This window comes from Jaculus jaculus, chromosome 11, assembly GCF_020740685.1.
Source record: "Jaculus jaculus isolate mJacJac1 chromosome 11, mJacJac1.mat.Y.cur, whole genome shotgun sequence".
NCBI classification, from domain to species: Eukaryota; Metazoa; Chordata; class Mammalia; order Rodentia; family Dipodidae; genus Jaculus; species Jaculus jaculus.
In genome coordinates this window covers 90,794,468-90,808,896 of record NC_059112.1, presented here as the reverse complement: position 1 = coordinate 90,808,896, position 14,429 = coordinate 90,794,468, and the positions used below count along the sequence as shown (strand labels likewise).

The 14,429-nt window shown below is 39.2% G+C and overlaps 1 protein-coding gene across 5 annotated transcripts in view; it reads left to right on the top strand.

Annotated features, from left to right (window-relative positions):
* Positions 1 to 14,429, top strand: part of Pex5l (peroxisomal biogenesis factor 5 like) — a 221,767-nt gene that overhangs the window by 58,034 nt on the left and 149,304 nt on the right. Inside the window, exons 1-2 of one of the 5 annotated variants that reach the window (XM_045161558.1) lie at positions 25 to 209; positions 1,646 to 1,717. The exons of 2 other annotated variants lie outside the window; for them this stretch is intronic. In XM_045161558.1, the coding sequence (XP_045017493.1) occupies positions 117 to 209; positions 1,646 to 1,717 (165 nt within the window). In that variant the 5' untranslated portion in view covers positions 25 to 116. Of the gene's footprint in view, positions 1 to 24; positions 210 to 1,645; positions 1,718 to 14,429 lie in introns of those variants that run through there. 2 more of the 5 variants (XM_045161559.1, XM_045161562.1) reach the window with 2 other exon arrangements.

Sequence of the window (14,429 nt, the reverse complement as noted above, 5' to 3'; positions counted from 1 at the left end):
GGAATACTTCAATTATTGTCATACATTATTAATACTGTTGCCGGGCAAAAGCGGTGGTTCTCTGGTCAGCAAGTTCTGGCAATGAAGCCACTGCCGCTGGTGCAAGGAATTCTGGGATGTCTGACAATGAAATGGATGGAAGGAATCACATTCCATCTCTACTTAATGTCCTTTTGTCCAGAAATCGGGTCATGCAGATGAGCTACTTGGTACGTATACAGATCAATATTTGAAAAGACATTTCTAAGTGTTTTGCATTAAAGGGTCTCTGGTCAACCAGTGGACTTAATAGGATAAAAAGCAAAGTGACAGGAAGGAAGTCAGCTTGACTGAAACCAACCTTGTTCTTTTTGGTTTCCATAAATTCTGAGATGGAAGCTCAAATGAGGACAACAATAATAATAGAGAGAAAGAGTGTGGCCATCTGTTTTCTTCTAAGAAGCTAGGTTCATTAATCTATCAATGAAATATTCAAGCTTATTTAGGCAACCCAGTGCTTGAAGATCGAGATGTCTTTATCATAGTAAAAGCTCACAAAGCTAGGAAATATATTTTTGAGAGAATTAGATATGTAAATCTTTTTTGAAGTGTTACAAGGGTAAAAAAGATAATTGTCTTCTACAGTGTAAAGAAAGCATGTCATGGCCACTGAAGTCTGTGACTTTGTATTAGCAAGGAATCCTAATATGTATGCCAGCCACAGTTAATTCAAGTTTAAGAAATAGTTTGAGTCTGTGTGGTTGCTATCAAAAGCAAGGATGTACAAAGAACCTGGACTATCACAAACTCTGTGATGATTTTCATTTGCCCTTTGTCAGTGGAATGAAGTAATTACATTGTTATTATTCCCATGTGAACAGAAAAACAGGCTTAGATACATGACCATTGCCCCCCTGTAGCACAATGATCAAATGATTGCTATGCTCTACACCTTTTTTCTATTTTAGAATTTACACATGTTGCTCTAGGACAGATGAGTGGGGAGTGGTCCTTGGGACAAAAAAATGATTAGCAATGACAAAATTCTTATAAGTGTATTTTTAGAGATTGTCTGTGCTCTTTCAACATTTAAACTACCTAATTTTAAAACTTATTTTATCTTTTAAAAATTGCGTGTTTTTGTCCCAGCGTTAATGTTCAACTGACTTATAAAGCAACATTGAAAAACTGAGGATTAGTAATTTGAGCTACATAATACTCTTATTATTAAAATATATGACATTATATATAAGATTGCTTATGGAAATATAACATTTAATAGTTGATGTTTTAAGCATGAAGTTTCTATCTTTGAGGAAAATGTGCTAAGATTCTTCAGAGAATTGCTTATCTCAAAGTGTTTAAAAAAATATTTTTTCTAAGACCACGGAATTAAAGAGAATCATAAGAATGTTGAGAAAAGGTTCAGAAGTATAATTTAAATGGGAGAAGTTAAATAAAAATTCTTAATGCCCAAATATGAAACCATTTAACAAGAAAAATCTTTGCTATAGATATGGATAATGGATAATGGATTGACAATGGAGAATAATGCTTATGATGAGTGAAAAGACTGAACAGTTTAATCTTTAAGAATTATTAGGTGAGAATTGATATAATTAACGGAAACAAACTAAACAATCATTTAAAATTATTCTTTCACAAGAAGAGTAAGGAACAAGGATATGGAAAACTGAGCAATGATGAAGACCTCGAAATAATTGTTGATCAGAAGCAGGTAAGTGGATGCTTCCATCATTTTTATTGCTGTCTGGTAGACTTTTTTGACCCTAGAAGCCCTTAGGGTGTGCAGCCTTTCTCTGACAGCTGTATTAGCCTGTTAGCATGATAGATTTTGAGAGCACCCAGGCTTTCCCCATGAGACCCCTGCCCCAGTGACTTCCATGTGATGCCAACATGAGTGTTCTGCATGAAAGACTGAGAAAGCATGAAGCTGGAGCAAAATCAGACACCACCAAGAAAATTATAATTCCACTTGACAAAATAAATCCAAATAACAATGAAACTTTGGAAGAAAAGATTTAACTAACAAGAGTGCATATTACTTTGAGGAGAAGCACTACCATTAGTATGTCTTATATGACAAAGAATATGATATTTTTGAGGGAAGAGGATGAAAGGCTTTGAAAATTTGAGAAAGTAAAACATATATCTTGTCCAATTCAATTTCTTAAATTTCCCATAGTAGACTTAAAGATGATTTTTAAAAAACAAAGAGAAATGAAGTTATTGAATAGTCTTTAATGATGCCATTAATTTGAGAAAACGCTAGGTCAGATGTTATATAGGCCCATTAGGTGAAATAAAAACTGTTCAATGGGCCATAAAAATGACTTATCAGCCAGTGGACAGTGTCCAGCCCATGACGCCAAGTTGGCATCGGCTCTTAACATCTCCGTTAATGATGGAGAGACAAGGTGGCACATCATTTAATGTCTACATGGCACGTGGCATCAACTTCTAAGGTAGCAGAGTCAGGTGTAAAGCAGTCAGCCATTCAAAGGTCTGAGCAGATGAAAAAATTAAAAAGAAACCTGTAGTTTATAGAAAGATGAGCCAGATTTGTATAATTTTCTAATTGTGTAGCTTGTTTGGCATCCAGGAATTACATTTCAGGAGGCACTGTGTATGTTTTTGACAAAAGAGGTGATAATGAGAATTGACTTGGAGATGTGGGTGTTGGAATAACTGAGGCAATTGGGTGGTGTTCTGGAAAGAACTGGCCAGCCAGGGCATCTCCACGGAAGTGCCGGCTGTGTGGCAGGGCTCGTCCCACCTGCCTTGGGGTTTTCTGTGCCTTGCCGTAGCTCTGCTGCTTTGAGGGAGAGGGGAGGGCAGGCGGGTCTGGCCTGTGTTTTGCTACTTAGTGCCAAGGTGTCAGTTTAGTTAACAAGGTAAGTGGAGCCCGAACACACTGCTGAGCTATTACTCTGTGTATGCCAGATTAATTACTCGGGCCACGCAATCTAGATCTCCCACAAACTGAAATTCTGGTCAAAGGAATCAGCCTACCTTAAGAATAGTCAAGTACAAAGGAGCATATGGTAGCAGCGTGAACACATGCACATGTTCCTATTAAGCTAAAAGGTATTTATTTTTCCCTTAATTATTCAAAAAGTAAATTCTTACCTGTTAAAACTGTCATTATCTTCAAAGCTTTTTCTTGTTCAAATATTTATGTTTTAACTACATTTTGGTATTGAGAAGATGGTACAATTGTATGTTGCTAACTTTCACAATATTTATATTACTGTAACTAAACACTCTGTATTGCATTGCCCGTTGAGTCTTATAGATTAAAAAAGAATAGACTTCCCTACTTCTTCAGAAAGCAGCTCTCCAGACTGGGCCAAAGGAGACAGGGTCCATTTACTAGGACTTATCACCTTCCCTCTGCTGAGGCACACATGGGTACCACGTTACGGTGACCCAGTGCAGCCGAGTCACTAATGTCAAAGCACACTTCAAAAGAAGAACAGTAGTGAACAGGAATTGGCCTTGGTGCTGCTGTTGGCAATAAGAGTGCTCTTTCCTTGTTGGGGAAGCTTTATTTGGTATTGACTTAAGAACAAAGTATAGACTGAAACAATAACATTGATACCTCAAAGTAAAATATTTGAGAAAACACTGTAATTTGTCTTTATAAAACTATACAAAATTATTTCTAAGTTTAAGAGATCAACAAATTAAATGTGTGTATGGATTATGTGAGTGTTCTAGAAACATAGTATTCTTTTATCCCATAGACATGAATATATGTGTGTGAAATTATACATTTGTTATATGTATAATAAAATCAAATCTCCATGCCTTTAATCCCAGCACTCTGGAGGCAGAGGTAGGAGGATTGCCGAGAGTTCACGGCCACCCTGAGACTCCATAGTGAATCCCAGGTCAGCCTGGGCTAGAGTGAGACCCTACCTTGGAAAACCAAAAAACTAAATTAATTAAATTAAATTAAAACTTGTACTTAAGATTTTTGTTAAATCTGTGTCTTCAAAAACAGTCTAGAAATTTTTCCATCTTCATAAAATTAAAAGTAGCTTTTTCATTAAGCAATGCCAAAAGGAAACCTATGGAAGATAAATAAAACAATTAGCGTGCTGTGATGGGCGGAAGTTGGCTCATCTCATTAAGTGCATTAGTCAGGAGCTGCCACTCACACAAGCTGTGCAAGCTACATGCCATCTTATCACTCAGGTGATTTGCAAGCCCTGTACTGCCACAGAAAGCCCGCAGTCTTGCTTACATAAGCAAATTAGTAACAAAACAGCATGCAACGTGTGGGCTTTTTCCTCACTGGCTGCCCTCATTAAAAAGGCACAAGATGATTCTATGTTATTCCAACACAGAAAAATTAAAAAAAAGAGTAAATTTGGGAACCTATAAAGTCTTATTCTTAAGAGATAATATTATGCTTCTTTATTGGTGAAATTTATTTGGAATGTATGTAAAAATCTTAAAGAATTATTAAATTAGTGTTGATGTCCTAATGTAAAAGCTGTTATAGAATATATATGAATGTACATATATACATTCATATAGCCATTTAAATATAAATGTATCACATTGGATACATTTATATATACCTATAGTAAATGTATCAGAGTCCACATTTTCTGCCAGAAATTTCAAAGATTTTTAGACAGCAAGCATAGGAAAGCAATCAATGAGCATGTTGGAATGAAAATCTTAATTGTCCCTAAACCCCAAGACTTTTGACACAAAGCTCATAGATCTGTAATTAGTGAAGATTACCTATGGTTTTCTAAAGTACATACTAAAGGAGAAACGGTAAATGTATATTTTGGAACACTTGTTGTTAAAATGCACTTTCCTGATTGGAGGAGACAAGGATCTTGGTTAGAAATAAGCCTCATGTAAACACTAATATCTTTCTGAAATCACTAAGATTTGGGGATGGAAACTGGTGAAGCAGATTGTAAGGAATGTAAAATACTAACTGCTTTGACTACACAATAAATTTGCTTTATTTTAATTTACTATTTTTAATTAAAGCCCAATTATTTCAAAGCTTATTGTATGATAGACCTGCAGAGCTTTTATTCTAAAATGGCTTTCACATTCCACATAGACTTGAGGGACATAATGAAACTAATACAAAAGTGTTGGGTATTATGATTATATGAAAGATACTGTTACAGGGCCACTCACTGAGCACATGGATCTAGTTGTTTCTGGGACCCAGAGTCAGAGCTGCATATGTCTCAGTGTGACAAGGTGGAGCTGCCGTACATGACCCAGCTGAAGGGTATCACATGTGCCAGATCAGAGCTGCAGTCCTCCGGCTTCAGTTATGCCAGTGGAGCTTGTCGGGTGCACCATGGGCACTGCTGAGTTTGGAATGTGGCAGAGGGCCAGGGAATTTGCATTCCCGAGTCCTCAGCTACTGCTGCTTGTCCTACACTTTGAGAACCAGAGTCAGAGAAAACAATGATTTCAATTTCCAAGATGGGCAAGTGATAAATTGACATTCTTAGATGGGGCATTACCTGGAAATCAAAAAATATAAAATAAGGGCTGGAGAGATGGCTTATCAATTAAGTGCTTGCCTGTGATGCCCAAGGATCCTGGTTCAAGGCTCGATGCCCCAGGACCCAGGTAAACCAGATGTACAAGGGGGCATATGCATCTGGAGTTCGTTTGCAGTGCCTGGAGGCCCTGGCGTGCCCATTCTCTATCTGCCTCTTTCTTTCTCTGTCTGTGTTGCCCTCAAATAAATAAATAAAAATAAACAAAAAATATTTTAAATATATTTATATATACACATATATATATATATATACATATATATATATATATATATATATATATATATATATATATATATGGAGCCCATTGACATCCAGTATAATGATTCCAGCACAAGGAACCAGAGAAACTGAAAACCATGGGTGCCTTTGAAGACCCCAGTGTGTTTGCACTTTGTCCCTGTGGTAGCCCGTGTGGTCTTCAGCTTGTCTGCACTTGTCTTCTTATCTGTAAACTAATGCTCTGCCAGTCCCATCTAACTTATACAAGACATACATGTGAAAGGACGCGTCATTTAGTCAGCTAGCCATCCCCACCTAGAACCATATCCTTCCTTTTAGAAGACAAGAACTTTCAGATATAGAAAGATGAGTGGTGTTTCCTAGAGTCTCTGACGACATACAGTTACTGGAAGCCAGCCTTCCCCTAATGATCGCTGTAACCATCAGTAGTCATGCTATAAAATGGTTAGAAGTTTTGCCTGTAGAAAATAATCATCTAGAACTTATTATAATTGGCCAACATCTATTTATTGAATCTTCACAGAGATAAACTTGTCCATAAACGCTCCTTAACCACTCACTTCCCTCTTGACTCCTAGGCATTTCAGAAAAGAGATGGCCTTTAAAAAAAAAAAAAAAAAAAAAAAAGTGGTTATCGAAACCACTTACCTTTCCTTACAGCCTCCCAGAGGAGGACTTCTACCAGGCATGAGAGGCATCATGGAGAGAGACAACACACACTTTTCCTAGCCTAAAACCTTTCTGAGAGTTTCTTAAAATGTGTAACAGAAGCCTTAGCAAAAAAAAACTAATGGGCATCAGAGCTATTTTGCTAAAGCAGAATAAGAAATGAAAGAGATCCACCCTTTGCATCTCCAGTAGCACACAAGCATTTCGAGAGGATTGCCATGCTGTCCTAGTGGTCCTGTGGGCAGAGGTCCTACTAGGAAATTCAATCCAGAAGAGCAAGAACAAGAGCTTAAAGGAACAGATACCCAACTTTCTTTCAGTGCTAACAGCTAGCCTGGTGCCATCCAAGCAGCTGACTTGAACTTGAATTCATAAACAGAGAAAAGAGTGTGGGGCATGTGTGTCCCTTTCTTGTGCTCAGCACCATCCGGCCAGTGCTTTCTCAGCCATATCAGTGTGGCAACTCAAGTAGAATTCATATCCCATATCCCTCTGATGCTTACAAAGTAACAGAACCTGTCTCTTAGCTTTCTGTGGAACCATCTTCCTGGTACCTTCTTGGAAGTCTGTACTTGGTCAGTGAGAACAAAGACCCCCTCCTGTAGAATTACAGAAAACAGGCCACCTGTTCAGCCCGGACATCCTGAGGCAGGGAATACTCAGAGGACATAGCACATTGTGCAGCAGTGATCCCCTGGTCATTCTCACAGGAGATATAGGTTATTATGATCTCCTCACAGTAGGACTGATTGGGGAGAACTGATTGAATGAGAAGAGTTAAGAATTATTGAAATCAGTACTGGCATAAACAAAGATTCACTGTGATCCTCCAATCAATCCCCTCATTAACAAATATTGTCCAAAGAAGAGAGAATGTTTTTCATTAGGCTAAGTACAGTGGAAACAGGGTCACCTTGTATTTTCTTCTTAAATATTGCTCACTTGTATCAAGGAATATAAAGATTCCAAATTACTGATAATGTAAGAGGAAAAGCTACAATATTGCAAAATATCTTACTTTACATTTTCCTGTGTAAACTCTCAACATAAATTCACGTTTGACTTCACCTATTTCAGTTGAGCATACTGAGTACACTCAACATCATTCGCCTCCAGAGAAAGCAAAAAGACAAACCCAGTATCTTAATTCCAGAATCCTCTGACAGGTTACTGAAGTCTGAGGTATATTAGGCCAGGTAAGGTGGCAAGTGGTTCTTCACAGAATGGCTGTGAGGCGGGCTGGAGAGCTGAGCAAGACTTGCCATCCCTATTTTTTGTTCCGAATCACTTTGCTTCTCCCAAGCAGAAGACTTTGGAGTAAACAAGTTAAATTCCCTGAGTTCCAGTTTCTTCGTCTGTATGATGGAAACCTACCATCTGGATAGGGCATCTGTTCTGAGACTCACATGGGGTTCTCCCTTGGAAGGCCATGTGTCCTTTAGTCAGAGCCAGGAGTTGGGTCCAGGACCACCGCTGTTTTGTCTAAAATTCCACCAACAGTTTCTACTTCCTGAGTGGTGGGTTGGAAACTGGGGTAGTCCATGACGTCTTCACTTAGGTAATTTCCGTGGTGTTCTCTAAGCAGGCTGCCTGCTGTCTGCAGGCAGACAACCTAGTTAAGTGCATTTCATGGGTTCCATATCCTCAGCTGCCTGTGTGCTTAGCACACAGTGGGCAGTATCAGGGTCTTTACAGTCAGAATCTGAATAGGGACAAGTTATAGCCACATAGGAGCTATACTATTTGGGGACTATTAGTATATCCTATGTGAGCCCAACACTGCTCTGCTATGAAATTAGAAAACTAATATCTACTTTATCAGGAAGCTAGTCTGAGGTAAGAGGATTACCATGAGTTTAAGGCAACCTGGATACAGTTCAACCTGAGCTAGAGTGCAACACCACCTCAAACACACACACACACACACACACATCAGGAGAATTAAACAAGCTCTAAGTACAAAGTTTCAATGAGACAATTGCTTGATGAGAAATAAATGCTTTATAAATGACAGGCATTGAGCTGTGTGGTGGTGGAAGTCACTGGAAATACTTGGGTTTATTAGCTGTAGGATCCTTTGGATTGGGGTGAGGAGGGTTAATTATAATGGCTCTAAGAAATACAGTCTCTTCTGTGAATGCCTTCTATGATCAGCCACATATAGGTATTGGGGTAGCAGACTGGAAGGAATGAGGAGGACAATGGCTACGTGACAGAAGCTTGGCACCATAAAGGGATCAGCACCTCCCAGTCCAAATGACTTTCATCTTGTTGGAAAGGGGCTTAGAGTCACCCCATACTAACTTCAGGAAATATAATGAATGTACTGCTTTTAAATGCTCACAACCTGTTTTAAGGTTTTTAAATGGTATAGATCAACCAAAGCCAGCTGGGCCTGTGCAGATGTTACACTCAGAAGACTCCGGGACCTCCCAGACCTCTTAGCTGTCTGCTCATCTCTTCTGTTTCTCTTAGTTTAAACTTTCTCCTCAAAAAGTAACCTAACTTAGTTGTTCATTTGATTAAAATAGTGAGCACTCAGGCATAGTTGAAACAGGAAATGGTTCAGTCAGCAAAGAGTTTGCCATATAAGCATGAGGACCTTAGTTTAGATCCCCAGCACTTACATAAAAGCCAGACAGCCTAGGGTGGCAGAGACAGGTGGATTCCTAGGGTTTGCTGGCTAGCTAATCTAGCCAAAGTGGTGAGCTCCAGGTTCAATGAGAAACTCTGCCTCAGAAAATAAGACAAAGGTTGGTTTAGGAAGACACCTGACATTAACCTCTAGCCTCCACATGCATGGACACACATGTGCACACACATACCTACACACACTTGCACCCACACACATATGAGCACACATGTGCATACACGTGCACACACACACACACACACACAGACACAGAGAGAGAGAGAAAGAGAAAGATTTGTCTAATGGTATCATTGACAGCTAACCTTTAGTCCTCCAAGAAAATCAAAAGGAACCAGGCAACCTAAATTCCCACTTAATGAAGAGAGTAGGGTACACTGTTGTAAGCAGAAGGTGTTTCAGATTATAGAGTAAATTCTGCCTACTCGGGACTTTCTATCTGTCGTGTACTCTTTGCTAACCTGTCATCACTGTGAGCAGCAAGGTCCCTGCTGAGTTGCAGACACTACCTTCTCCCTCCATCCGTTGTCCCCAATTTTCCAGACAGTAATTCAGCTCACAGGGCTCAGCTGAAAATCGTCATCTCCAGGAGAGTGAGTGACCTCCAATTCAACATCTTTTAAAAAGGGTATTGACATATTGAATAAGTAACAGCTTATGTTTCTTACTTGCAGGGGAAAAACAAAACAGACATTTACATTGGCAAGTATGTACATTTTTTTCTTTTCTTTTTTAACATAATTGAGGAAAGTGGTCCTGGCAACACATTTAGTCAGTGAGAAAATAAATGCCTAACTGAAATGGCATGAGCTGACACGCTGAGCCTAAAAATGATGTGATACATGAGAGCAAAAGAGACAGTAGCTCTTAAAAGTAGACTCAGCACACAGCATGCTATTTTTTAAAATACTTTATGAAAAAGAGGTATAGAGGCAGACGGACAAAATGGGCACACTAGGGCCTTTAGACACTGCAAATGAACCCCAAATGCATGAGCCACCTTGTGCATTGCTCTCTTTTTTAAGGCAATTCTTCCTTTCCCTGTGGAAGATGTGAGACTTCCACTTTTAATTGTTGTTAAGTAAGTTAATATGACCAGTGTGAGAACTGTAGAAATCAGAGTTGGGAACAACCACAGGATATAATACAACCCAAGCATTCAAACATGTTCTGTAGAACCCATTCCCAGTCACTCTTAAGTGCTGGGGCCAGGGAGAGAAACCTGGGTGTGCAGACAAGCTTTGTGTGATGAAAAGGTGATGTGACCAAGAAGTTTAGTTCCACTGGCTCTGGGTTCAACCAAATAAGGGCATCTCAGAGCAGAGAAGTAGATTGACTGAGCTCACTAACTTATTGGTCATCATATCTACCCCTTAACTGCCTTCCTAGAATACAGTGTTTCTTATATTTATTTCCAAAAGGTCATGTGTTGGTAAACTATACGTACCAATCAAGACAGAATATGCATTTGAGAAAAGTGGATTTCAAGTGTGCAGGCTAAGAGTCTCTTTGATAAGTTATTTTCTTATTGTTTTGAGTTTTTTTAATTATTCTTTCTTTCTCTTTTGCTGTAGAAAAGATTTTTAATTTCATTGGTTGTGTTTCCTGAATGACTTCAGTCTTCCTTGGAATGTCTTTACATAAGCCTGTATCTTGAAGTGTCCTTCTGGCTTTTTCCTCTAGGAGTTTCATATTTTCAGGTCTGACATTGGTCTTTGATACAATTGGAGTCGATTCTTATGCCTGAAAAGAGATAAGGATCTAGTTTCATTCTGCTACATATAGATATCCAGTTTTCCCAGCATCATTTGACAAGGAAGCTTTCTTTCCTCCAGTGAGTATCTTTTGCATTTTTGTCAAACACCAGATGGCTGTAGCTGTTTCAGTTCATATGTGGTTCTTCTGTTCTGTTCCACTCATCTGCGTGCTTGTTTTGTGCAAATACCATGCTGGTTTTGTTACTATGGCTCTGTAATAAAACTTAAAATCACAATGGCGATACCTCCAGTCTTATTTTTGTTTCTCAGGATTCCTTTGGCTACCCAAGGTCAGTGCTTCCAGATGAATCTTAGGATTGTTTGTTCTATTTCAGTGAAGAATAGCATTAGAATTTTGATGGAGATTGCATTAAATCTGTAGATGGCCATTTTCACAATATTGATTGTTCCAATCCATGACAAAGACATGTCTTTTCATTTCCTAGTGCCATTTTTTTTCTTTTTGCCTCTGTGTGTGTGTGTCATGGTATACACAGTATGTGTGGGGGGGGTATATACAGTGTATGTGCATATCAGGGGGTGGGTATGCACAGTGTGTGTGTGTGTGTGTGTGTGTGTGTGTGTGTGTGTGTGTGTGCGTGTGTGTGTCAGTAACACTGTGTGTGCCCTTGCAGCCCTCCATGCTCTTACCTGTGGCTGAATTCATCTCAGGTCCCCTCAGGCCCTCATGCTTGAGCAAGAAATGTGCTTAACCACTAAGACATTTCTCCAACTTCCTAGTGTCTTCAGTTTCTCTCAAGTGTTATAAAATTTTCATCGTACAGGTCTTTCACTTATGCAGTGAGGTTTATTCCAAGGTGTATTTTTTTTTATTTCTTTTTAAAGCAATTGTGAATGTGATTGCTGCTTTGAATTCATCCTCAGCATGTTCATTATTGGTATGTAAGACTACTGATTTCTTTTATTTATTTATTTATTTATATTAAGTAGAAACTTTGTATGGGCACATTACATGTTAGTATCATCATTTCCTTTCTCCCTGTCACCACTCACTGAGGGCCCTCCTTAGTGAGATTGCTGGTATTCACCATGGAGTTGTGGATTATGAGTTGTGAAAGCAGCAGTCAGTCATAGGGGTAGGGGAGGAGCAATGCCTCTGGGTATTTCCTGCTACCCTGTGGCTCTTACATTCTTTCAGTCCCCCTCTTCTGCAAAATTCTTAGCGCCTTGGTGGGTGTGCGTTAAGTCTACATTAGTGTTGAGCTCTCAGCAGCCCCTGGATTTCTGCTTTGGTGCATTTTGAGTGTCCTCAGTGCCTGTCTCCCTCACCCTAGTCCAGATCTTCGGGCTTGCCATGGAAGCAGCATGCTTGCTCATCTCTCCACATCCTCTCTGTGATTTCATCAAGGCCCTAGCTGCTCTGCGAGGGGTGGCTCGTCTCCTGCCAGGGAGTCAGCTATCTTTGTCTTGTTGGTAGATTTTGGTTGTCCTCAGTTGTCACTGTTTCTGAAAAAGAAAAACAGATGAGAGTGAGATCAGGATAGATTAAAGGGGATAAGCATTGTTAATTTAGAGAGATTTTAATCAATGTAGCCACCCCATTTGGACAAAGGTTGCTTGGAGTTTCTCACTGGAGTCCATAATCTTGTATCTGCAGGATTCTGTCTTGGTTCCTAGCTCCAGTTATCAATTTCTTTCCACTGAGCAGATGTCTTAGCCAATCAGAGAGCCATTGGTTGCCTACCCAGGCTGTGTGCCACTATTGCACAGGTGTGTACTTCTTGTTAGTCTGTTACTTTCATATAGTACTGTCCCCTGCTTGATTGCAATATTGTTGGCTATTTCCCTCCAGCATCTCAGGTAGCACTTTTCAGCACTATACCAGCTAACCCTCTGGGAATTGGCTTCCTTCCAGATTCAGCTGATCTCTTGATGTTCTGCATTGGACAACATGTGGTGTCTTCAGCAATAGGGTCTTACCTTTTACCTCAGGTGGGTAATCAAGTACTTCAACAGAAGTCTGTCTTGTTTTGAGGACCTCATAGGTCTCTCGGATCAACATCTCAACACAAATTGTGACCAATTTCTGATACTAGGAGTTACAAGCCACAGCCAAATGTTTTAGGGTTAGGCTTAATATCACCCTCTCAAGGGTCCTTCTTACCAATTGCTCCAGGCTTCTATTGAGGGTTATATATTTTAGTCTGATATCCAGGAGAAAGTTTTCTATGGTACCAATTCATCCTGGATTTGGTTTTGTGTATATCTCTCCCATTCACTTGTCCCCAAACTCTTCCATCTCTTTTATCTGTCCCTTGAGTCATCTGTCAGGTGTGCCTGCAACTCAAGTTGTTCCACTTTAGAAACCACAAATAAAGGAGAACGTGCAGTGTTTATCTTCTTGTGCTTATGTGAGTTCACTTAGTATGGTATGTTCCAAGTCTGCCCGTTTCCCTCTAAATTTCATTATATCATTTTTCCTTATTGCTGAGTAGAATTTCACTGTGTATATGTACCACATTTTCATCATCCATTCATCAAGTGTTGGGCATTTGGGTTGATCCAGTTCTTAGCTATTGTGAATTGAGCAGCTATAAACATGGTTGAGCAAATATCTCTGCAGCGAAGAGTGGAGCCTCTAGGATAGATGCCCATAGAAAAATGGCTGGGTCACTTGGTCGCTCTATATTTATCCTTTTGAGGAGTCTCCATATTGATTTCCATAGTAGTTGTACAAGTCTACACTTCCACCAGCAGTGAATGGGGGTTCTCTTTCCCCCACATCCTCACCAACATTTATCATTGTTTGACTTCTTTTCATGATTGCCAGCTACTTCACCTTTGACAAAGATGTGAGTAATATATACAAGAGAAAAAGACAGCATCTTCAACAAATAGTGCTGGAAAATTGGAGATAACCACATGTAGAAAAGTGAAACTAGACACATTCCTCTCACCATGGACAAAAATAAACTCCAAATGGATTAAAAACCTCAACCTCCTAAGACTTGAAACTCTCAAAGTACTGGATGAAAAAATAGGGGGAACTCTCCATGATATAGGAGTGGGGAAAAATTTCATGTTTCTATTAAAAATACTTCCTATGCTTTTAGATTAAGATTCTTTTTCTTCTCTGCTTACAATTCTGAGATTTGACCTCTTCATAGTGTCCCAAATCCTTTACCTTATCTTCAAATCCAGATATCTTGTCCTGTCCTTGATCCATTCAGTGGGTGAGGTTTTCTATGGAGTGTTTTATTTTATTTACTCTGGTTTTTATTTCCAGTATTTCAGATGGGTATTTCTTCAGTATTTCTTTTTTCTTACTTGTATCTTGTATAGACCTCCTTTTTTTTTTTTTGCATAACTGATTTACTGTGCTTGCTTTAGGTTCCTTCAGGCATTTTTTTTTCTTCTTTGATTCCTATAAGTTTTTCACTCCTTTGAACAAACTCATAACCATTCTTTTAAACTTTATATCTAGAATTTCATCTAAGTCACTCTCACTGGCAGTCACTGCTGTGGGATTCATAATTTTGGGGAGAGTTATGTTGCTGTGATGTGTGTGTGTATGTTTCTTCTATCACTGCATTGGAC